Source organism: Armigeres subalbatus, chromosome 1 (genome assembly GCF_024139115.2).
Source record: "Armigeres subalbatus isolate Guangzhou_Male chromosome 1, GZ_Asu_2, whole genome shotgun sequence".
Taxonomy (NCBI): Eukaryota; Metazoa; Arthropoda; class Insecta; order Diptera; family Culicidae; genus Armigeres; species Armigeres subalbatus.
The window spans coordinates 217088468-217113148 of record NC_085139.1 but is presented as its reverse complement, the minus strand read 5'-3'; the positions used below and the strand labels follow the sequence as shown (position 1 = coordinate 217113148).

The following is a 24681-nucleotide window of genomic DNA, read 5'->3' as shown; positions in this document are numbered from 1 at the left end:
GATTCCAGTTGCTGAGATGACCGGAATTACACGCACGTCCTCCTGGTGTTACATTTGCTTCAACTCCTCCGTCAAATGGTGATACTTCGTTATTAGGTTCCTTCCGAGAACTCCCAGAGCACGTTGTTCCTCCACGAGCATGGTCCAGGTTTCGTGTCTGTAGAGAACTACCGGTCTCCTAAGCGTTTTGTAGATTGTCAGTTTGGTACGGCGGCGAACTCTTTTCGATCGGAGCGTTTTGCGGAGTCCATTGTACGTACGATTCCCTGGCTTGATGCGTCTCCGAATTTCTCTGCTGGTATCGTTATCGGAGGTCACCCAATTACACGAATTCTTTAACAACTTCGATCTCGTCACCATCGATACTAACTCGTGGTGAGTGGCTTACGTTGTCCTCACTTGAGCCTCTTTCTTTCATGTACATCGTCTTCGACGTGTTGATGACTAGTCTAATCCGTTTCGCTTTTCAGTTTGATGTAGGCTTCCTCCATCTTCTCAAAGTTACGTGCCATAATATAAATGTCATCGGCGAAACCAAATAACTGGACGGACTTCGTGAAAATCGTACCACTCGTGTTAATCCTTGCCCTTATTATTACTCCCTCCAAAGCGATGTTGAATAGCAGACACGAAAGACCATCATTTTCCGTAACCCTCTGCGCGTTTCGAAGGGACTCGAGAATGCCCCTGAAACTCGAACTACTCACATCGCCCGATCCATCGTCGCCTTGATCAACCGTATCAATTTATCCGGAAATCCGTGTTTGTGCATTAGCTGCCATAGCTGGTCCTGATATATTGTCCCGAATCCCGCGTGGTACTGCCGCACGAACTCTATGTTCAGCCGTGACGGCCGACTTCGATGCGTGTTGTACACCGTCGAGTGTTTTGAGCGCAGACATACTGCAACGAGGTAGTGGTCGGATTCAATATTCGCACTGCGGTAAGTGCGGACGTGATGTCGGAGAATAATTTACCGTCGATTTGAACGTGGTCGATTTGGTTTCTTGATTCCATGTGGCCTTGTTCAAGAGGTTCAGAGGCCTCCTTTCAAGAGGACCGGAAGCCCTCTTCTAAGAAACCCGGAAGCCTCCTTTCAAAAGCTTCCTGAGCCTCCTTTTAAGAGGTTCGGAAACTTTCTTTCAAGAGATTCGGAAACCTCCTTTCAAAAGGCCTGAAAACTTTTTCTCGAGATGCTCGGCAGCCTACTTTTAAGAGAATCGGAAGCCTCTCTTCAAGAGGCTTGGAATTCATTTTTGTAGAGGCTTGGAAGCCAACGCTCAAGAGGCTCAGAGGCGTTCTTTCAAGATGCTTAGAAGCATTTTAAGTGGCTCGAATGCCGCCTTTCAAGATGCATTTGTCTGGCAGCTTCTCGGAAGTTTTCAAGAGTTCAATACAGTGGCGTAGCCACAGGGGTGGTTTTGGGCATAAAACCCTCCCAGAGACAACATTTTTAGAAGAAATTTTTTTCGAAATTTAATTAAATTAAATATAAATTAAATAAAATTAAAATTAAAGAAATGGATCATGTCTGCAATTGCCTTAAACTGAGCAAATACCTGAATTGAATGAAGTAACCACATCTTCTTTTGCTTTCTTCCAGACAAATGCATTCGTGAAAGAAGGAATCATACCATTCCGTGCCTTAAAGCGAGAAAATGCTTAAATTAAAAATGGAACCATGTCCTCCCTTGTCTTTTGACGGGTAAAACAGATGGTAAGTGAAACAGGTTGATATAAAACACAACATCTATCTTATGTTGTAAAAGCGACGATAAATATAAATAATTGAACATATTTTGCATTAGTTCCGAAATTGGTGATTTCACAACTATTACACCAAATGACCATTATGCCAAACGACTTTATGCCAAATGACCTACCATCTTTTCAGGCAACCGGCATTTCCGGCCATTGCCAATGGCCGAATGCCACTAGGTCGAACATACCATTAGGCCGAAACCCATCTGGCCGAAAGTCATTTGGCCGAAAGGGTCATTTGGCCGAAAGGGTCATTTTACCAAAAGGGTCATTAGGCCGAAAGCGTCATTAGGCCGACACCCATTCGGCCGAAAGCCATTTGGCCGAATGCCACTAAGCCGAACAGACCATTAGGTCGAAACCCATCTGGCCGAAAGTCATTTGGCCGAGTCATTTGGCCAAAATGGTCATTTGGCCGAATGGTTCGTTCGGCCGAAAGCGTCATTTGGTCGAAAAGATGATTTGGCCGAAAGGATTGTATGGCCGAAAGAGTTGCTTGGCCGAAAGAGTTGCTTGGCCGAAAGAGTTGCTTGGGCGAAAAGGTGATTAGGCCGAAAGGGTTATTTGGCCGGAAGGGTAATTAGGCCGGAAGGATCATTAGGCCGAAAAAGTCATTAGGCCGAAAGGATCGTATGGCAGAAAGAGTTGTTTGGCCAAAAGGGTTGTATGGCCGAAAGAGTCGTTTGGCCGAAAGGGTCATTTAAAAAGTGAAAAATTAGGAATGAGAAAAGAGACGTCTCACTTCTCACTCTTCATTTTTCTCTTATCATAGTAAAAATTGAGAAGCGCGAAATGAGTCGTGAGACATCTCACTACTAACTTTCTACAGCGAGAAATGAGAAAATAGGAGTGAGAAGTAAGACGTCTCACTTCACACTGCTCATTTCTTACTTTTCACTGTGAAAAGTGAGTAGTGTGAAGTGGATAATGAGACGTCTCACGACTCATTTCGCGCTTCTCAATTTTTACTTTGAGAAGAGAAAAATGAAGAGCGAGAAGTGAGACGTCTTACTTCTCACTCCTCATTTATCACTTCTCGCTGTAAAAAGTGAGAAGCGCGAAGTGAGTAATGAGACGTCTCACTTCTCACTTCGCGCTCCTCATTTTCTGCAGTGAGAAGTGAAAAATGAGGAATAAGAATTGAGACGTCTCTCTTCAAACACCTAATTTTTCACTTTTCAAATGATCTATTCGGCCAAATGTCTTATTCGGCAAAATATCATATTCGGCCAAATGACCCTTTCGGCCCAATATCCCTTTCGGCTAAATGGCCGTTTCTGCCAAACGACCCTTTCGGTCGTATATTTGGTATGTTTGGCAAAACAACTTTCAGCCTAGCGGCATTCGGCCAAATGACCCTTTCGGCCAAACGACCCTTTCGACCAAACGACTCTTTCAGCCAAATGACCCTTTCGGCTAAACGACCCTTTCGGTCAAACGACTCTTTCGGCCAAACGACCCTTTTGTCCAAACGAGCCTTCGGCCAAATTACCCATTCGGCCAATTGACTTTCGCCCTAATGGTAAATGCGGCCAAACAAGTTTCGGCCTAGTGGCATTCGGCCAAATATCTTTCGGCCGAATGGGTTTCGGCCAAACGACTCTACCTCAATAATATTTTCAACCAAATGACCCTTTCTGCCAAACGACCATTCCGGCCAAACGGTATTTTTGGCCAAAAAACCTATTCGGATAAACGACAAAAAAAGGTAAGTGCAACAGGTTGATATAAAACACAGCATCTCTCTTATGTTGTAAAAGCGACGATAATTACAATTGATTGAACATATTTTGTATTAGTTCCGAAATTGATGATTTTACAACTATTATGTCAAATGATCATTATGCCAAACGACCATTATGCCAAGTGACCTTTATGCCAAAAGGAGTTATGCCAAACGGCGTTATCCCAAACGACTTTATGTTAGAAGACCTACGAGTCTGGGTCATTTGGCATAACGCCATTTGGCATTAGGTCTTTTGGTATAAAGGCCATTTGACATAATGGTAATTTGGAATAACGGACATTTGGCAAAGTTTCAAACTGTGAAAGCAAAGGGGATATTTCATGTATTGTTTAGCGTAGATAAAGTAGGTCGAGGCTGTTTTCTGACAAATTGAGACTGATTGTAGACATTTTCCGGAGGAACGAAATCACAAAACGGTAGAATTACTTCCGAGGGAGGGATCACATCCATCATCGACTTATTCCGGCCACATGCCTACTTTTAAAGTAGGGATTACATCCACCATTGCATCAATCCGGGCATGCGCCTTAAGACCGGATGAAATCCACCATGCCTTAATCCGGGCAAGCGCCTAACTTTAAAAACTCAAGCAATACACTTGTTGTAGACGAGTTACTAAAACCAATCAAGTCACATATGCGTTACTGCAACCAAATCAATCTGAATTGTGCTACTAGGGGAAGTGAACGCTTCTACCATTGATTTATTCTCGGCAAGCGCCTACTTATAAAGAAGGTGTCACATCCACCATTGCCATAATCCGGGCAAGGGCTACTTTTAAAGAAGGTATCACATTGCCACAATTCGAGCCACACACCTACCTAAGGGATTTCATCCTCCATTGCTTCAATCCGGGCAAGCGCCTACTTTTAAAGAAAGAATCAAATCCTCCATTGTCATAATTAATGCAAGCGCCTATTTTTAAAGAAGGGATCACATCCATCATTGCCTCAATCCGGGCAACCGCCTTCTTTAAAAAAAATCACATCCACCATTGGCATAATCCGAGCAAGCGCCTACTTTTAAAGAAGGGATCACGTCCACCATTCCCTCAATTCGGGCAAGCGCCTACTTTTAAAGAAGGGATCACATCCTCCATTGCCATAATCCGGGTAAGCGCCTACTTTTAAAGAAGGGATCGCATCCAGCATGATCTTAATCCGAGCAAGCCCCTACTTTTAATGAAGAGATCATATCCTCCATTGCCACAATCCGGGCAAGCACTTACTTTTAAAGAAGGGATCACATCCTTCATTGCCATAATACGGCCACACGCCTACTTTTGAAGAAGGTATCATATCCTCCATTGCCATAATCCGGCTACTTTTAATGAGGGATTTCATCCACCATTGCTCTAATCCGGGCATGCGCCCACTTTAGCTTTGCATTGCAAAAGAGCGATTCCAAGCAACAGCATCAAAATTTAAGAAAATTTTTAATTCATGATTTTCTATTGAGTTGAAACTTTGCACAGTTTTTCAATTTCATCTAAATCGTCATTTTTCGATATCAAATCTTCATATTGAGTCATGACTAACTTTTCAAAAGGGTGTATGTGAAAATGGTTCAAAAATATTTAAAAAGCTGCACAGCAAAAACGGAATGTTCGATTGTTATGATTTTTTCAGCAAAGTTAGACAACTAAATGGTGATTCTTAAGAAAATGTGCACAGTAAAAAAAAATTTTTTGCCTTTAAAAATATCATTTTGTCACAAAAACTCAAATATCTCAAAACCCTATCTTTTTTCGAACGTAATTTTTTAGGGAAAACGGTCCATTATATTAGCTATCTACCATAAAAATTTGGTGATGGTAAACTAATAAACAAAAAGTTATGACATTTCAAACATTTCACAATTTTCACATATAGTAAACAAAAAAAATTTCCGTGTATTTTTTTCAAGAATAACAGTTTGATGCTGATTTTATTGTTAAGGGCCTTGCGTGAGTTAAACAAGTTGTTTGTATGATATTCCATATTTATGTATTCATCGATATTATGTATATTATATGTATAAATATTATATGTATAAATAAATAAAATGAATTAATATTATCCTAAGTATTAAATTAAATGTGGCAGTTACACAATGTTGTTATAGAAACTCTAAGAGTTTTGGGTTTGAATTTTGGTATGGGTTATGATATCATGAAAACAGTTTATTAATACTTATTTTTTATTTATTTTTATTCAATTTTTTTAAAATATCGAACACTTTTGAATTATTATCAGCACAGTTTGAGTATAGTTTTGCTTTAATTTTATTTTCCGACAATGGAATGAAACAGTGAAATTTTTGGGTTCCTTGGATCGTTTTCGCGTTATTAAATTGCTCGCTGAGCTCTGAAGCCTTTATTTCGTACTTTTCAGTAGTAGTAAAACAAAATGATAATTTGGTTAAATCTTTTTCTTTTCTACGATTTGCCCAATCAACAAGTTCTTTCGCAGTTTTAATTGGATGCTCACGTTCTTTGGCTAAACTTGCTCTTGTGGCCATGCGCTTTATTGTTCCTCCAATAGCATCACAAGGACCTTTGCCATGTGATGTAGCAAAAATGCCATTCTGCATCAATTCCGTACATTGATTTAAATTGACATAGGCTCGAAAAATTCTTACGATTTTTGTACTGCGACGCTGCTCCATCAGACATGAAATATATCTTTTTGACTTCTTTAAGCTTATCAACGCGTAAAAAGTTAATCATTTTTTCAATGAACAAGTTTACGGATACTGAATCGTGTCTTAAATCTTCGGAAATTATAATAAAACTTAAGTGTTCAATTTGCGTACTTCCATTAAAATAAATAACGAATGGATGAATTGTAGCTTGTTGTACGTTCCAGTGATGGGACTGCACTTCATCTTGCAATACAAAGCTGTAATTTTCAGAAAAATCACAAATGACTAAAAATTCACCATTTTGTAATGTATTTTTCGTATTTTTAAAAAAGCTGGATTGTTCTGTTTTAATGAAATCGTGAGGGATTAAACTTTCTAATTTCAAGCAAAAATATGACACAAACTCATCTACAGGTTTTACAATAGTTTCTATGTCACACCTATCCGTGGTCACCCATTGCTCAAATGATAACTGATCAATATATTTTTCTTCAAACTCAGCGAATAAAGTATTTTCCAATGATGAAGAATCTGGACAATCCGAACAAGATCGTAGATAGCAATTTGATGTTGTATTTTCACACAAAAACTACCAGTTAACATTTTAATATCCTTTGTTAAATTGATTCTTTTCAAACTATGTAAAATAAGATTAATATTCTCATGGGTTGTGCACACACACACACATTATGTGTTCCTGAATTGGAAATGCAAATGAGGAAAAACCTATTTTAATATTATCGTGAATTTCCTTAAAGCGTGTGTACGCTTCTTTCAAAGTCGTCAAAGTCGTCAGTTGAGAAAGCGGCTACTCATGTTGTTCGTAATATTTCAATAAACAAAATCACTTTTAAGTTTTTACTGACTAGTTTGGTGTCATTTGCTTGACTGAAAAAAAAAATTACTATAAGATCTTTAACAACCTTAGTAGTAGTAATTTTTTGCTTTTCGTGAAACATTGTCATGGTATGTACCTATCATGCATTTGTTGTTGTTGAAGATACCCGTTTCCTCCCGATCATAAAGTCTATTCTCTAAGAGGTATATTTTTGCAGGTAAACTATAGACGTACACGTGTATTTAAATCTTTGATTTTGCAGCTTTTGTCTTAAAAATAACATTTCTGATATGTTTCTATCAACGTTATTATCAACAGGTTTCAACACTATTAAAAGAATTTTTCGCCAGTCACGTGCAATGAAAATTATGACACTATCAATACTTTTGATCACAACACTGGATCGTGTCTAAGTTTCTTATAGATGCTATGAATAATTAAATCAAAATATCATGAAAACAACTTGTTTAAATCACGTCCCTTAACAATAAAATCTGCATCAAACTGCAATTCTCGAAATAACTTACACAGAAAAAAATTTTTTTACTAAATGTGAAAATTGTGAAATGTTTGAAATGTCATAACTTTTTGTTTATTAGTTTACCATCACCAAATTTTTATGGTAGATAGCTAATATAATGGACCGTTTTCCCTAAAAATTACGTTCGAAAAAAGATAGGGTTTTGAGATATTTGAGTTTTGTGACAAAATGATATTTTAAAGGCAAAAAATTTTTTTTTACTGTGCACATTTTCTTAAGAATCACCATTTAGTTGTCTAACTTTGCTGAAAAAATCATAACAATCGAACATTCCGTTTTTTGCTGTGCAGCTTTTAAATATTTTGAACCATTTTCACATACACCCTTTTGAAAAGTTAGTCGTGACTCAATATGAAGATTTGATATCGAAAAATGACGATTTAGATGAAATTGAAAAACTGTGCAGAGTTTCAAATATTTTCGAAATGGTCGCTCAGGATCGACTGACATGCCCCCGTGGAATGCCTCAAAAGCATTCTTTCCTCTCGTATAATATCTTTTTAATATTGTTATCGACGGGTGTTATATTTTACTATTCCGGGTGTTTCACGCACCACTTAGTCACCATTTAGCGAACGCAAAGAGAAATTATGCCAAATGTCTGTTATGCCAAAAGACCCTCACTGTTAACGCTGGTCACAATTATGCCAAATGACCGTTATGCCAAATGGCCTTTATGCCAAATGACCTTATGTCAAATGGCGTTATGCCAAATGGCCCGCTCCCAAGACCTACCACCTTTTCACTTACTTTTTTTTTCAACCAAATAACCCTTTCTCCTAAACGACCATTGCAGTCAAACGGCATTTTAAGCAAAAAACCTGCTTTGTACGAGAAAGGAAAACGGCTGTAATTTAACCATTACTTCTGAGCTCATAGTCCGATCCGGCCATTTTCCAATAGGAAACAATGGATTCCTCGTCTATTACAATATGTTGCAAGCAAATCGGGCAAGAATAAGTGCCAAAAATGTTAGCTTCAACACACAAACAAATACTCACACGCACAGACAAACACGACTCCAATTTGTCGAACTAATTTAATCGGTATATAAAACTAGAGGTCCATGAGCTTTCCATAAAGTTTTCGTTGTTAGAGCGAACATATACCCTTTCGGTACACTTAGTGTACGAGAAAGCCAAAAATGTTTTTTGCTAATCAAGCATATATAAACAAGCGTTGTCAAATAAAGTAAATCACTGTATCTAGACTTACCCCACTGATACTGCCAGGCTCCAGCGGAGCGAAAGCCAATGTTTGCGGTGGATAAATATATTGCTGTTGCTGCTGATGTTGTTGCTGTGGATAGTAATATGGCACCATCTGTTGCTGTTGGTTGTACTGCATGTGCTGGAACTGCATCGCTTGGCCGGTGGGCCCGCCAACGAACCCGGAAAGCTGCGGCGACTGTACCTGTGACTGGGGTTCACTCGATAAGGCATTCCGCAGCGGAGGCTTCGGAGGTTCACTGGGCGGGGACAGTTTGCGGTATTGTTCATCCTGCGGACGGCACACCGTTAGCGTTACGTAGTTGGCTGCGGTCCGGAGCACTTCCAGGGCTTCCTGTGGGAAAAAGGAGGGACGATGGAATGTGAATCGATCAATCTATTGCCGCCGTTGAGCGTTCGAATCCGCGCGGTTACTCACGTAGTTGGTCAGCCCGGTTAGTGGGATACCGTTGGCCTCCAGCAGGATATCGCCCGGCTGGAGCATCCCGGTAGCCCACGCTGCCTGGTGCGGAAACAGTCTTTTGATGCGTATCAGTCCTGGAAATGGTGCCGAGGAATCCGAGCCGCCAGATACAGATAGACCCAGCCCGCGGGTTCCCTTCGGTACTTGTACCAGAAAAACGGTATCTGTGAAATAGGAGCAAAACAAGGCAGAAATCTAATATCAGTTAATTGTACGGAAACGAAAACGTCCAAATGTTGAAGGATTATACTTCAATTTCAATTAACGATCAAAGTTGCTTCGGGCAGATGTATAAAATGGAAGAGAACAGGCAGAGGCGCCCGATACTTTGCTCCCTGCAGTTGTTAGGGGACTGATATCAACAGAAAGATTGCGTTACGAATGAATTTGGAAAATACCATCATAGTTTCGGTACTGGTGAACCGGTTTGTGAATTAAATCGCTTTGTGAAATTACATTCTGTTGGTTATCTATAAGTTTGGAATAATAATATTTTTTTTTTATAGAAATCCAAGGTGGCCACCACCCTGCGAGAATCTGTCCTCTAAAGAGAAGCAACTTAAACATTTTAAAATTTGAGAAAACTACTTGAAGAAAGTGAAAATAGACTGTCTTACTGCGGACCACCCTCCCCTACACTCACTGGTACGGAATGATAAATGACGGTCGTCCTTTTTTCTGGGAATGCCAAAAGTCACTCAGACCGTCAATGGCCGGCTCACCGTATTTTGTTGAACTTGTTTCGAATTCGTGTGCACCGACCGACCGACGGAACCCGGTGAACAAATGGAACCAAATTGGTTCGTTCGTTACGGGTATGAACGGGCAGTGTAATTACAATTTTGGGCCATCTGACCGACGTCATCTGGTTCTTCTGACGGTAGTCGTCTTCTCCGGCGTCATGTTCGGTGCTGCAGTTGGTTTGCTTCGCTATTACTGTGGCTGTGATTTACCCCCTTTTCAGCTTTTTGACTCGAAAAAGCAAATTCATTATGGTAATTACGGAACAGGCAAAGGATGACCGTTGTCGGGTGAGGGCTATTAGCTTGTGTTGCGGAAGTGTTGTTCACAAGAAAGATTTTTTTGTTGGGATGAACTGAACCAATTGAAATATGAAAAACGGTACAAGTTAGTGGCTAAGTGGATTTGTGCTTGAAATGTAGCAGCAACAACTCTTAGAGGGGTGCCAAAATTTGATATAAAAAATATTTAAGTACAGAAAAAACCTCTGTAATCTGAAAATTATGCCAATCGTAACTTAATTATCGAGCCAACCTTTAATTTTACTGACGTTGTATCTCATTATACTAGGACATAGCAACCACGAAGCTTAGCAGCCATTCGCACTTACCATGGTAGCTGAAGGCTTCAATCAAATTTTGCACCTTCCGACTTTTAGCGAAATGTTTTTACAACAAAAAGATTCGAACCCAGCTACATTTCGAAACATCTGGGCGTGTATCTAAAATCCACACTATCAAGGGGATCAACATATTAAAAAAGTAGCAGGAAAATATTTGTGCGGAATTTCAATGGTTTGAGAGCTCAGAGCTTTGCATCATGTATTATTTTGATCATATCCATTCCCAGCTGAATCACATGGGCATTGTTTGGGGTAGAGCCTGTAAATCTAAGTTACAAAAAGCTGCAGACAAAACAAAACCGTTAAATCAATTTATATCCCATATTTTCATCAGCTCTATTGTACACAGATTTCACGCACAAAATATTACTAATTCAAGGGATATGAAGGGATATATGGAGAGCAAACTTCACTCTTCATTGATAATATATAGCATATCCCAGAAAGTACTCGAAATATGAATCCATATGTAATGCCGCGCATAATAACAAATCAATTCCTATATATCAAAACCTCGTTCTTTTTTCAATTTCAATCAGAAAATGTTTACCCTTCATAAGTACAATTATCTTCTCGATCATTTTCAATTATGAACAAATCGATTCATGGTCAAAGCACTGATCAAAAGTTTCCTCAGAACTCTAATACCTTAACTGATATTATATAAGCCTCATTTGCTTTGTAATCTGTGCTTCTTCAAAAGGATGATAATTCTACTAGAAGTGTATTCTTTATGTTTGCCAACTGAACCAAAACATCAGCAACATAACGACAGACCGCTGATTGGCTGCTGCCCTTTATGAACGGTGTTAGTACACTCTGGCGGATATAAAAGGGGTGGACTTGGATTTGAATTGAATTTGGATTGGATTTGAATTGGATTTTGATTTGGAAAAGATTTAGATTCGGTTTTGATTGTATTTGGATTGGATATGGATTCGATTTGGATTATATTTGGATTTGATTTGGTCTGGATTTGAATCGAATTTGAAATGGAATCGGATTAAATTTTAATTGGTATTGATTGGATTTGATTTGGATTAAATTTGAATTGGATTTTGATTTGGATTTGATTTGGACTGGATTTAGATTCGTTGTATTTGGATTGGATTAGATTTGGATTGGATTGGAATGGATTTTAATTGGATTTAAATTGGATTTGTATTGGATTTCTATTCAGATTTGATTTGGACTGGATTTGGATCGAATTTGAAATTGAATCGGATTGGATTTCTATCGGTTTTGAATGGATTTGGATTGGATTTGGATTGGATTTGGAATTGAATTGAATTTGAATTGGATTTGAATTGGATTTGGTTTGGATTTGGATTGGATTTGGATTTGATTTGGATTGGATTTTGATTGGATTTGGATTGGATTTGGATTGGATTTGGATTGGATTTGGATTGGATTTGGATTTGGATTGGATTTGGATTGGATTTGGATTGGATTTTGATTGGATTGGATTCGGATTGGATTGAATTTGGATTGGATTTGGATTGGATTTGGATTGGTTTGGTTGGTTTGGATTGGTTTGATTGGTTTGGATTGGTTGGTTGGATGAGATTTTGGATTGGTTTGGATTGGTTTGGATTGGTTTGGATTGGTTTGGATTGGTTTGGATTGGTTTGGATTGGTTTGGTTTGGTTTGGATTGGTTTGGATTGGTTTGGATTGGTTTGGATTGGTTTGGATTGGTTTAGATTGGTTTGGATTGGTTTGGATTGGTTTGGATTGGTTTGGATTGGTTTGGATTGGTTTGGGATTGGTTTGGATTGGTTTGGTTGGTTTGGATTGGATTAGGATTGGATTAGGTTTGGATTGGTTTGGATTGGTTTGGATTGGTTTGGATTGGTTTGGATTGGTTTGGATTGGTTTGGATTGGTTTTGGATTGGTTTGGATTGGTTTGGATTGGTTTGGATTGGACTTGGTTGGTTTGGATTGGTTTGGATTGCGTTTTGGTTGGTTTGGATTGCGTTTGAATTATGTTCGAATTAGATTTGGATTGGTTTGGATTGGATTCGAATTAGTTTGGTTGGATATGGATCGGATTTGGAATGCATTAAGATTGGATTTGATTTGGATTGGATTTGGAATGGATTTGGATTGGATTTGGATTGATTTTGGATTGGATTTGGATTGGATTTGGATTGGATTTGGATTGGATTTGGATTGGATTTGGATTGGATTTGGATTGGATTTGGATTGAATTTGGATTGGATTGGATTAGGATTAGGATTGGATTTGAATTGGATTTGGATTGCATTTGAATTATATTCGAATTAGATTTGAATTGGATTTGGATTGGATTTGAATGAGATTCGAATTAGATTTGAATTGGATATGGATTTGGATTGGATTTGGATTGGATTTGGATTGGATTTGGATTGGATTTGGATTGGATTTGGATTGGACTTGAATTGGATTTGGATTGCATTTGAATTGGATTTGGATTGCATTTGAATTATATTCGAGTTATATTCGAATTAGATTTGAATTGGATTTGGATTGGATTCGAATTAGATTTGAATTGGATATGGATCGGATTTGGAATGCATTAAGATTGGATTTGATTTGGATTGGATTTGGAATGGATTTGGATTGGATTTGGATTGGATTTGGATTGGATTTGGATTGGATTTGGATTGGATTTGGATTGGATTTGGATTGGATTTGGATTGGATTTGGATTGGATTTGGATTGGATTTGGATTGGATTTGGATTGGATTAGGATTTGGATTGGATTTGGATTGGATTTGAATTGGATTTGGATTGCATTTGAATTATATTCGAATTAGATTTGAATTGGATTTGGATTGGATTTGAATGAGATTCGAATTAGATTTGAATTGGATATGGATTTGGATTGGATTTGGATTGGATTTGGATTGGATTTGGATTGGATTAGGATTGGATTTGGATTGGATTTGGATTGGATTTGGATTGGATTTGGATTGGATTAGGATTTGGATTGGATTTTGATTGGATTTGAATTGGATTTGGATTGCATTTGAATTATATTCGAATTAGATTTGAATTGGATTTGGATTGGATTTGAATGAGATTCGAATTAGATTTGAATTGGATATGGATCGGATTTGGATTGGATTGGATTTGTATTGGGTTTGGTTCTGATTTGGAATGCATAAAGATTGGATTTGATTTGGATTGGATTTGGGTTTGGATTGGATTTGGATTGGATTTGGATTGGATTTGGATTGGATTTGGATTGAATTTGGATGGGATTGGATTTGGATTGGATTTGGATTGGATTGGATTTGGATTGGATTTGGATTGGATTTGGATTGGATTTGGATTGGATTTGGATTGGTTTGGTTGGTTTGGTTGGTTGGATTGGTTTGGATTGGATTGGATTGGATTGGATTGGATTTGGATTGGATTTGGATTGGATTTGGATTGGATTTGGATTGGATTTGGATTGGATTTTGATTGGATTTGGATTGGATTTGGAATGGATTTGAATTGGATTTGGATTGGACTTGGATTGGATTTGGATTGCATTTGAATTATATTCGAATTAGATTTGAATTGGATTTGGATTGGATTTGAATGAGATTCGAATTAGATTTGAATTGGATATGGATTGAATTGGACTTGTATTGGGTTTGGTTCTGATTTGGAATGCATAAAGATTGGATTTGATTTGGATTGGATTTGGGTTTGGATTGGATTTGGATTGGATTTGGATTTGGATTGGATTTGGATTGGATTTGGATTGGATTTAGATTGGATTTGGATTGGATTGGATTTGGATTGAATTTGGATTGGATTTGGATTGGATTTGGATTGGATTTGGATTGGATTTGGATTGGATTTGGATTGGATTTGGATTGGATTTGGATTGGATTTGGATTGGATTTGGATTGAATTTGGATTGGATTTCGATTTGGATTGGATTTGGATTGGATTTGGATTGGATTTGGATTGGATTTGGATTGGATTTGGATTGGATTTGGATTGGATTTGGATTGGATTAGGATTTGGATTGGATTTGGATTGGATTTGGATTGGACTTGAATTGGATTTGAATCGAATTTGGATTGCATTCGAATTATATTCGAAGTAGATTTGAATTGGATTTGGATTGGATTTGAATGAGATTCTAATTAGATTTGAATTGGGTATGGATCGGATTTGGATTGGATTGGATTTGTATTGGGTTTGGTTCTGATTTGGAATGCATTAAGATTGGACTTGATTTGGATTGGATTTGGATTGAATTTGGATTGGATTTGGATTGGATTTGGATTGGATTTGGATTGGATTTGGATTGGATTTGGATTGGATTTGGATTGGATTTGGATTGGATTTGGATTGGATTTGGATTGGATTTGAATTGGTTTTGAATTGCATTTGAATTATATTCGAATTAGATTTGAATCTAATGGTATCTTATCATACTTTGAACCAAATTGCTGGCTTTACAAGTTCATTTATTTCATTGGAGAGCCATGTCACTACTGCATACTCTAGTTTATAATATATTTCATATGCCTTTAACATGCACTCCTCTCGGTTTCAAGTCGGTTACATGTGAACAGAATGTGCTAAGCCGTTTCTGACAAGTCTGACCATTGCGGACAGACGTGGTAAGCCGCATGTCTGAATCTGTGCAGGTACCACTTGAAGCTTCCGTGGCCTGTTAAGAACTGAGTCAAGCCAAAGTTTAGCATTACATAAGGTCTGATAGTCCATGCTGACACACTTTGGATTAGGCGATGGGTCCACCTGCCCTTAGTCGAGTTGGCCCACTCCCTCTACCATTTGGCTATAGTTGCTGCCTTGATATTCCTTCGGGAATTACCGATGCCCCTGAGGGCGCCTTCGTTCACCAACAGTTTAATAGGCATCATGCCCGCTAGCACACATGCCACCTCACGAGATACGGTGCGATACGTGCTAATGAATTTCAGGCACATTATCCTATGAGAACTCTCCAACTTTTGGGCGTTGCAGATCTCCGATTGTTGACAGCTATCATCTAATCGAGTATGCTGCAATCAATTCGACGTCCTCGATAGACTACCTATACACGACTCCTGGCGGGAGCTTCAACCTCAGCACGACATCGAACATCACGTTCCACAGCAATGGTCTCAGAATTGATCCCTGTTGGACACTGCCGTGATGGAAGTGCCAGCTAAGCCTTCGTCTGTCTCGTAGGTCAATACTCGATTTTGAAAGGAGACGTCGTTGTAATACAGAACGTAGTTGACCCGTGTAGACCAATTGATCTTAACTCCGGAACAGTTTGGAGAACTTGGAACACCTGGTTTAGGCATGATTGAATTTCAAATTACACCCAAAGGTTTAATGGACATGTGTGGGTTTTATGGGTTCACGTCGTTGTGGTACAAGGCGTAGAGGATCTGGTAGACTAATTGATCTGAACTTCGAAACAGTTTGGAGAGCTTAGAACACCTGGGAGTGGCATGATTGAACTGCAAGTTATTCAGAAAGGCTCAATGGACATGTGTGGGCTTGAAGGGTTGACGTCGTTGTGCTACAGAACGTAGTTGACCTGGTAGATCAATTGATCTGAACTCCAGAACGATTTGGAGAACCTGGAATTTCTGTAGGATTCCCGAGCAGCACAAGTTAGACAAAAACGGTTGCAGCAACTTGATTGTGACTGAATCCGGTCACATATAAGTTACAGTAACCTACGTGGACCTACGAGGGTTATTGATTGTAATACGTTATCTATCTTACTTACTTACTTATGGATCCTGTACACCTCCGGTGGTGCAAAGGGCCGACTTGAAAGATCTCCATTTTGAGCACTGCCCGGCTATCGCTTTAAGCTGTTGCCAGGTTAGATTTCGGTCGACTTCTTTTATTTCTTCATTGAGGCTTCGCCGCCATGAGCCTCTGGGTCTGCCTCTGCTGCGATGTCCCGCTGGGTTCCAGTCTAATGCTTGTTTACAGATTTCGTTTCCGACCCTACGTAGAGTGTGGCCGACCCAGCCCCACTTCCGGTCCCGAATTTCTGTTGCTATCGGCCTCCGGTGACAACGACGATGGACCTCGTTGTTTGAGATCCAGTTGTGAGGCCACCAGGCTCGAATTATATACCGCAGGCATCTGTTAATGAACACCTGCAGCCGTTGAGTGTTCTCCACTGATACACACCATGTTTCGCTATATTTCTTAAACTCGCAAAGGCAGCCCTTGCTTTTTTGATCCGTGTGCCTATGTCGATCTTGGTACCGCCGTCTGACGCCATTTGGCTACCAAGATATTGGAAGCTTTCAACATTCTCCACTGGTTGCCCGACTACTGTGAAACTGGAAGGGGTTACCGTGTTTACATCCAACGATTTGGTTTTGTTGACGTTGATGACTAAACCTGCCGAAGAGGAGCGCTCGGCAAGGTCGTTGAGCTTACTCTGCATATCAGAGCGCCGTTGCGCGAGGAGTGCAGCGTCATCAGCCAATTCGAAGTCGTTTAGGTGCTCCATGGTTATAGGCTGCCATAACAGCCCGCGGTTTGGTTCACGGTCAATCGCATCTATCAGAATCTTATCGATTACGAAGAGGAACAGTAACGGTGATAGAATACATCCTTGCCTCACACCAGCAACCACCCGGATAGGGTCGGACAGGACCCCATTGTGCAGCACTCTACGCGAAAAGGCCTCGTACTGTGCTTCGATGAGGCCGATGATTTTCTCAGGAACCCCCTTGCGTCTCAGGGCACCCCACATATTCTCGTGATTGAGACGATCGAAAGCAATGAATACCAAATAAAGGGACTCTTGAAATTCGTTGACCTCCTCCAGAATGATGCGGAGCGTGACAATATGGTCCACACAGGATTTTCCGGCACGGAATCCGGCTTGCTGCCGCCGGAGAGTCGCGTCGATCTTCTCCTGAATCCGGGCTAGGATAATTTTGCACAGAACTTTGAGAACGGTACACAGCAACATAATGCCTCGCCAGTTATCGCATACAGTCAGGTCACCCTTTTTGGGCACCTTCACTAAGATACCTTGCATCCAGTCGACTGGGAAAGTTGCGGTGTCCCAGATATTACGAAATAAACGATGCAGTAGTTGAGCGGATGTCATGGGGTCAGCTTTGAGCATCTCGGCTGATATGCGATCGACCCCTGGGGCTTTATTCGATTTCATGCTTTGGATGGCTGTTTGAATCTCTAGCAGTGATGGAGCTTCGGTATTGACGCGTGTCATACGTCGGATCCTAGGCAGATCATGCCAAGGTGGTGATGGCCTGGCTGGCACTTGAAAAAGTTGTTCGAAGTGCTCGAACCAGCGTTTCAGCTGGTCAGTTGGGTCGGTCAATAACTGATCATTCGCGTCTTTCACAGGCATCGTTGCATTCATCTTCGCCCCGCTTAAGCGTCGTGAGATATCGTAGAAAGGGCGAATGTCCCCGGTTGCGGTGGCTCTCTCTCCTTCGTCGGCCAGAGAGTCTGCCCACGCTCGCTTGTCCCGTCGACATGAACGTTTTACTTCCTTCTCAAGAGCCGCGTATCGTTGACGGGCTAAGACTTTGGCTCCTCTGGTTTTCGATCGCTCTATCGCGGCTTTGGCTTCTCTTCGCTCCTCTATCTTCCTCCAGGTCTCATCGGTGATCCATTGTTTTCTCTGGGTGCGTAGTTCACCCAGATTGTTCTCGCTGGTGGCGATGAAGGCATTCTTGATGGCGGTCCATTGGTCTTCCACGCTGCCACCTTCCGGAATATCTGCAGCACGCGTCTCCAGTTCTTCAACGAAGGACCGTTTCACCGTGGCATCTTCCAGTCGGCGTGTGTTGAATCGTCGTCCAACTCTTTCCTCCTGCCGACGAATCCGCGCAATGCGCAGGCGTATTTCGCCGATGAGGAGGTGATGATCAGACGCAATATCGGCACTACGTTTATTCCGTACATCAAAAAGGCTCCGTTTCCATTTTCGGCTGATGCAGATGTGGTCGATTTGATTTTCTGTAAAGCCGTCACGGGAGACCCACGTGACCTTGTGAACTGGTCGATGAGGGAAGAGCGATCCCCCGATCACCATCTCGTTATTATTACAAAATTCTGCGAACAGCTCTCCGTTTTCGCTCATTTCTCCCAGACCATGGCGTCCCATAATGCGCTCATGGTTCGAGTTGTCGGATCCGATCTTCGCATTGAAGTCGTCCAAACAGATCTTGAAATCACCCTTAGGAATTCTATCTACGACGGCATTGAGTTGACTGTAGAAGTTCTCTTTGTCTTGCAGATCGGCAGCATCGGTTGGCGCATAACATTGGATTATAGTAAGATTTCGAACCCGTGTTCTAAATCTGGCAACGATTATCCTATCACTTATAGGTTCCCACTTCATAAGCGCAGAGTGTGCCTGAGCGCTTAGTAGGAAGCCAACTCCGCGATGCCGGGGAGCGTGTTCACCTCGTAAACCAGAGTATAGCAGAACTTGTCCCGACGGCGTTCTGTGTTCTCCAAAGTTTGGCCAACGGACTTCACTCAGTCCCAGGATCTCAAGCTTCATGCGGCGTGCCTCATTGGCAAGTTGTGCCAATTTACCCTGCTGGGCTAGGGTTAAAACGTTCCATGTTCCTATTCGTGTCTGTTGTTTCGCGCTAAGAGTCGTCGCCGTAAAATCAGTCCGTATTCTTTCATTATCGGATTCTTGAACAAATTGATGTTTCGGGAACAGTAGGTTGTTGAGAAAATTATTTTGAGCTTTTTAGTGGAATGTCTTCACTTGTCATAAGACGAGTTTATACAATCCCATTGAATTCCACCACTTAATTGTATCTTGACAGATACGTATTTCGACCTCAACAGTAAGGCCGTCTTCAGTGTCTCGTACTTGACTCGACTCAGTCAGTCGGGTCAAATTTGTTTAAAGTCCCACCCCACACCAGGACTAGGCTAGTGCGCTTTGAGCGGCACACGGTCGCTTTGATAGGACCTGCTTGGGGACACATGCAGCTTTTTATAGGAGTTCAACAGAGCCCACTGTCGAACCCCACCACATCCTAGGCAGACCCCACAGGACGCACCCTCTCACTCTAGCTGATGTCAGAAGGACAACAGTGCCCAGGCTGCACTACCAGCTAAGTACGCAACCCTTAGCTGGCGGTCAATTGTCATCGGAAGACCCGTGGAAGCGTGAGTATTGGAACTTGTGAGGACCAGAGCTATGTTAGGCGCCCCTTCCCGGATGTCAACTCACCATTTCGCAGCCCTGAAGAGAGAATAGCCGAAGAAATATCTAGAAGTAAATCTTGGAGAGAAGAAAAGATATCTTCAAGGAATTTCCTCGTGAATTTCCTAAACAAATTTAATGGGGGGTTTCTAGATAAGGAGGAATTACAATTACATGAGAAGGATTTTCGAACGATTTTCAGAGGAATTTGTGGATAACTTTCCGGAGGAATTCAGAAGTTCCCAGGAGAGCTTCTAGAAGGATTTCAAGGAGAATTTTTGAGCCCGAAATGTTTCGAGTTGTTTTGAACTTTCATATATTATGGATCCTGGATGCCCTAATAAGTTTTGGGAATTTTTTGAATTTCAACCACCTATTTCTGTATATGATTAGATCGTAAAGTGCACATGTTTGAGGGAATTCATTTCAGTACCCGTTCAATCTTTCCACAATTTAGGGGGGGCGACGCCCAAACCACCTGAACCCCCCCCCCCCCCCAGGCAACGCCCTTGGTTGTATGCTTTCATATTGAGTGGCGTGCCCAAGATGAATACAGTACTGAATTTTGTTTTGAATTCCGAGATGCTTGTCCTTGAAAGAACTCTATCACGTCCGGTTCACCTAAATATGCCGTTCTTACTGTCATAGATTCATTTCCTGTCAATGCGATAGTTAGTTTGACTGATTTGTGACTGGTTCAAACTATGATACGCTTGTGCATTAGTTCAATCCATAACTGAATACTCTGCCAGTTAAATTTATGCTTGGTGGTGGCTGTTCACGAATATCTGAACACTGCGTCGACAGGTCACTTATAATATTTGGCGTAACGAGGCACTGGAGTAGAATGCTGTACTGCCCATGATTTCACAACCATTGCACTTCCGCATGTATTTCGAATAATTTAAGGACAAACATCGCAAATTTAAAACATTTTCATTTTTTTTTTGTTTTTTTCATCGATGTTCCAGCGGTTGGTTGATACGTCAACTATGAAAACATGGGCAGTGTAGTTGGTGACGTAATTTTGTTCTAGAATTTGAACCTCGTTCGTGTGTGTTTTCCTGTCGAAACCGCTGACGAAGAAGTTATCGGATTTTTTCACGTTTCTTAGTAAAAAGTATCTTTGAGCCAAAATCGAGGGTTCTGCGCGGGTACTTCTGAATACGGTGACAACGATAGTCGAAAGTAAACATTGACCTTCCTTAGTTTCAGCAGATAACGTGATTCGATTTGTTCAGCCTCTGCTTGATTAGCAACCGTAGGAACGGATTGCGATTGCTAATCGACACGGTTGCCAATCTTCAGGGGCCTAATTGGTTTCACAACATTCCTGGTTTAACTTTCAATTGTTTTTCAAATAAATCAATTAAATCAATTTAATCTACATGAAGGTCTAACGCATCAACAATTTTCGAGCAAGTGTTCACCCTTGCTCCGAAACTCTAATACGCTTTACTTCATAATCTTCGGCATCTTATTCAACGCCTTGGTATGCCGATTAATGATTGATCGTAAGTCTTCAAAACGTTCAGTAACCTAGTCTCAAGCCGCATCATAATCGATGTTATTGATTATGTCTTGGTCGATGATACCCGCTTCGCCTTTCGTGTAGGCGAATTGTGAAGGTGATATAGTTTTATTCGTTTTTGTTCCTTTCTATTATTGTCTTAAACACACACGTAAATGTCAGCCAATTATATTATGGTCCACCATATTGCCGCTAACGAACTTTCAGCGGAGGATCCAGTAGGGTGAAGATGCCATACCATGCGTCTCCATCGAAATAAGAATCCAAAGTGCTTTGTTATGGTAAGCTTTTTTTTGTGCCCTTGAACAGTTGTTCATGATGGGATCATTTTTCTGTAACTAATTGGCAAACTCTTAAACTATGCTTTTATAAATAGGGGTCATCACACTGTAACAAATTCATTTAATTTCGAAATAAAGGAACATAGCACTAATTGCTTCGGTTAAAAAAAAACATTCTCTTGGCTTAAACAGACTATCATATTCTATCTATTCTAACGCTTTTAATATTGCGTTTGGAAAAGTTACAGTCGACATGCCAGATTTGGAAAATGTGTTGCAAAATTCATAACGCGATTGTCAATTACCCTATACTTCGTTCGCTTATTTCCAAAAAAAAATGGTTTCGGTTTAAATGCTAGTCGAGAAGTAATGATTTGGTCACACATCGGAAAAACTGCGTTTACTAAAAGAGAACAAATCGTGTGACGTTTTTTTGATCGATGAGTTCTGATTCATGCATGCTTCATGAGTTTTGGACGTTTGCGATTTTTCCGGCACCAAATATGTTAATTTGCTTGAACCTTTTTTTAGATGACCGGATGATCGCCCTGAACAAATGAAAACATAGTTCAACAATATTCTATGAATAAGGCGTTGTTTCTCAACTTATTCAATATAAAACAAAACATATCCAGCGCCAATGTAATTCCAGACCCATTTCTGTCATCAGCAGCAATTTTTCTTTTCAACGATTGTCATCTTCGTTCGACAGGGATTGCCCAGTAGTCGTAAAAAAAATTAAGCGTAAAAATGCAATAAACCGTGCTCCGTCTTCACTCCAGCCGACAAACAACCAGCCTGTCGTCAGCGTGTATTTCGGTTATTCGTACTCGTCAAGTCCCTTGCGATGGAATTGCCACTTGTTAAGCATGGATCGTAAAAATTTAAACTTTTTCCGCTGTAACTCTGCTGCTCTGCATAGCTGAGTAGCGGCCTAAAGGCAATGAATAATTCAGATTCGCTTTTTCTGTTAGGCTCCCTGGGAATATATTACCCCATCATCGTCAGCTGCGAGTCGAAGTTGAGGCGAGCAGCGGCACGACTGGCGAAGAGAAAGATATTTAACTTGAGTTTTTATCATCCCAGGCGGACGACGACGGGCGAAAAATTATCGCTTGGAAGCCGATTTTGGAACAGGTGAGATGTTAAATAATTGTAGTTGGCGAACGGCAAGTATTGCCGAATATGGAACTGCAATACGATATGTAGGTTTTCCTTTTCAGTGCAACGTAAGTCTACTTGAATTGGACAACATTACATAATATCAACAATTGGTTCAACACAGATGCATAACCCAACCAATCGAACAGATATTCTTCTGGCATGAACTTTCCAAATCCCTTCATAGAGTCATTGGAACGATAATAATTCCCAAAGCGACAACAACTTGAAACGGCTATCGGCAGTTGCTCTTTCCATGCATCCCCGAAGGCTGAAGGGGAATCCGCACACTTCAATGGTGAGTCAACGAGAAAGAAATTCAAACCCATTGACTTGTGACATTCGAAAATGGGAAATTTTGAACAATGCCCCTTATGGTAGGACGTTCTGCTGTCCACATATTTTTCAACGCATTGGTCAGCAGCTCCGGGCAATTGTGTTTGCACTTTCTGGAGGAAGGAAAGCTCTATCGATATATGGTTAGGCCGTTGCGCTTGGAATATGGTCGGTCTTGCAATGTACAGTGGGTCAGGTTTGAAAAGCAAAATCGTTTTGGATTCTGTGAACTCCTCAGCACACTCAGATACTATTTGAAGTTTGAGTTGTTTCTTAAAACCAGACTTCATTTGAAATTATATAAATTTCTTGTTATATTAGGAAATCTTAAATTGATGATCAATGTTTTAGGTTATTTACGAATTTTCACCAATATTTTTTTTAATCTAGTGCTAGGTAAAATTGCGCTTTTCAACCCGTAGTGTCCCCCAAATCCCATACACAACTCCCCGAGCATCGTCGCACAAAGCCGAAGAGCATTTTCCGCCTGTCTTGATCTGTTCTGTTGGTTCGTTCGTTTGTTCGCTCGTTCTGCTGACACTGTGGGAAATGAATCTTCCGGTCCAGTGTCACTGGTTCCATTTGGTTCCACATTCTCCAGAGGCCAAACTTTTTCTCAACCCAATCGTGCCGGGTTGACGACGGCAACGACCAGTCAGTGCTGGTGGTGATGGCGGTGGAGTGCGTCCCGTCCGGCGCCATCTACTTGACCGCATGGAGTAAGGGTGGGAAGGCAATTTTCCCAAGTCAGTGTGGCAAGTGACAAGAACCATGTTCGTTTAAAAGTGTCATCAGTTACCTGTCAAAAGGTGAAACCCTACTCAAAATGTTCACCAGAATTAGTTCCGTTTATGATGGATGTTACAATTTTGGGACAGACACCAGTGGGACATTCCTCGGAGAGGAATTTCGTATCTTATCTTGGAAAAGCAAACGATTTTACAGTGGAAGTGAGAATTTGCTCGAACATTTAGGAACGCAACAGTTGAATGAATGTGAAACCAGTTCAGACGATGGGGAATTCGTTGTCGGTGCTCAGTTCATCTGATGAAGTATCTGTTTGTACGGAGTTAATAAATTGGCAATGAAACAAACAACTTGATTTGGGTCCATAATAGTGATGACACTTTTGAATACTGATAAGTTTGCTACAATATGGAGAAATGAAATATGAATTCAACTTAGTAGAGTCATGGCTAAGAGATTGTTCTGCGTTTCAGTATATGGTGTTTGTTTTGGAAATAATTTGAATTAGAATCATTGTTGTCTACCGCAAACTTCAACCAATCTACAATAATGGATTATACAAACGGATGTTTAATTGTTTGTGAGATGAAAACTAATAATGTAGAAAATAATAAGGAGTGGAAGGCACTCAAAAAGAAATGCAAGAAGTTCTTGCACTTCTTGTCGAAAGCAACACGGGTCTGTCAAAAGTCAAGCCGCAGAGTACCATGGCTGGAAATAGGATGAATCAACTTAAACTGTAGATGGCCAAAGGGATCATTATTGCAGAGAAGTAGCTCAACACGAAAAATTGGCACTGGTGCACTAGACGAAAGTGGAATCATCTGGCCGTAATAGTCGATAGTAATGTCAACTACTCGAGAAACATCGAGTATGTGCG

At 40.6% G+C, this 24681-nt stretch overlaps 1 protein-coding gene across 2 annotated transcripts in view; it reads right to left on the bottom strand.

Moving 5' to 3' along the window:
* The window catches only part of LOC134205768 (uncharacterized), a 464448-nt gene that overhangs the window by 40388 nt on the left and 399379 nt on the right, over positions 1-24681 (bottom strand). For both annotated transcript variants that reach the window (XM_062681347.1, XM_062681348.1), the window contains 2 exons: positions 9157-9365; positions 8725-9072 (listed from right to left, as the gene is read on the bottom strand). In XM_062681347.1, coding sequence (XP_062537331.1) covers positions 8725-9072; positions 9157-9365 — 557 coding nt within the window. The remainder of the gene's footprint in view (positions 1-8724; positions 9073-9156; positions 9366-24681) is intronic.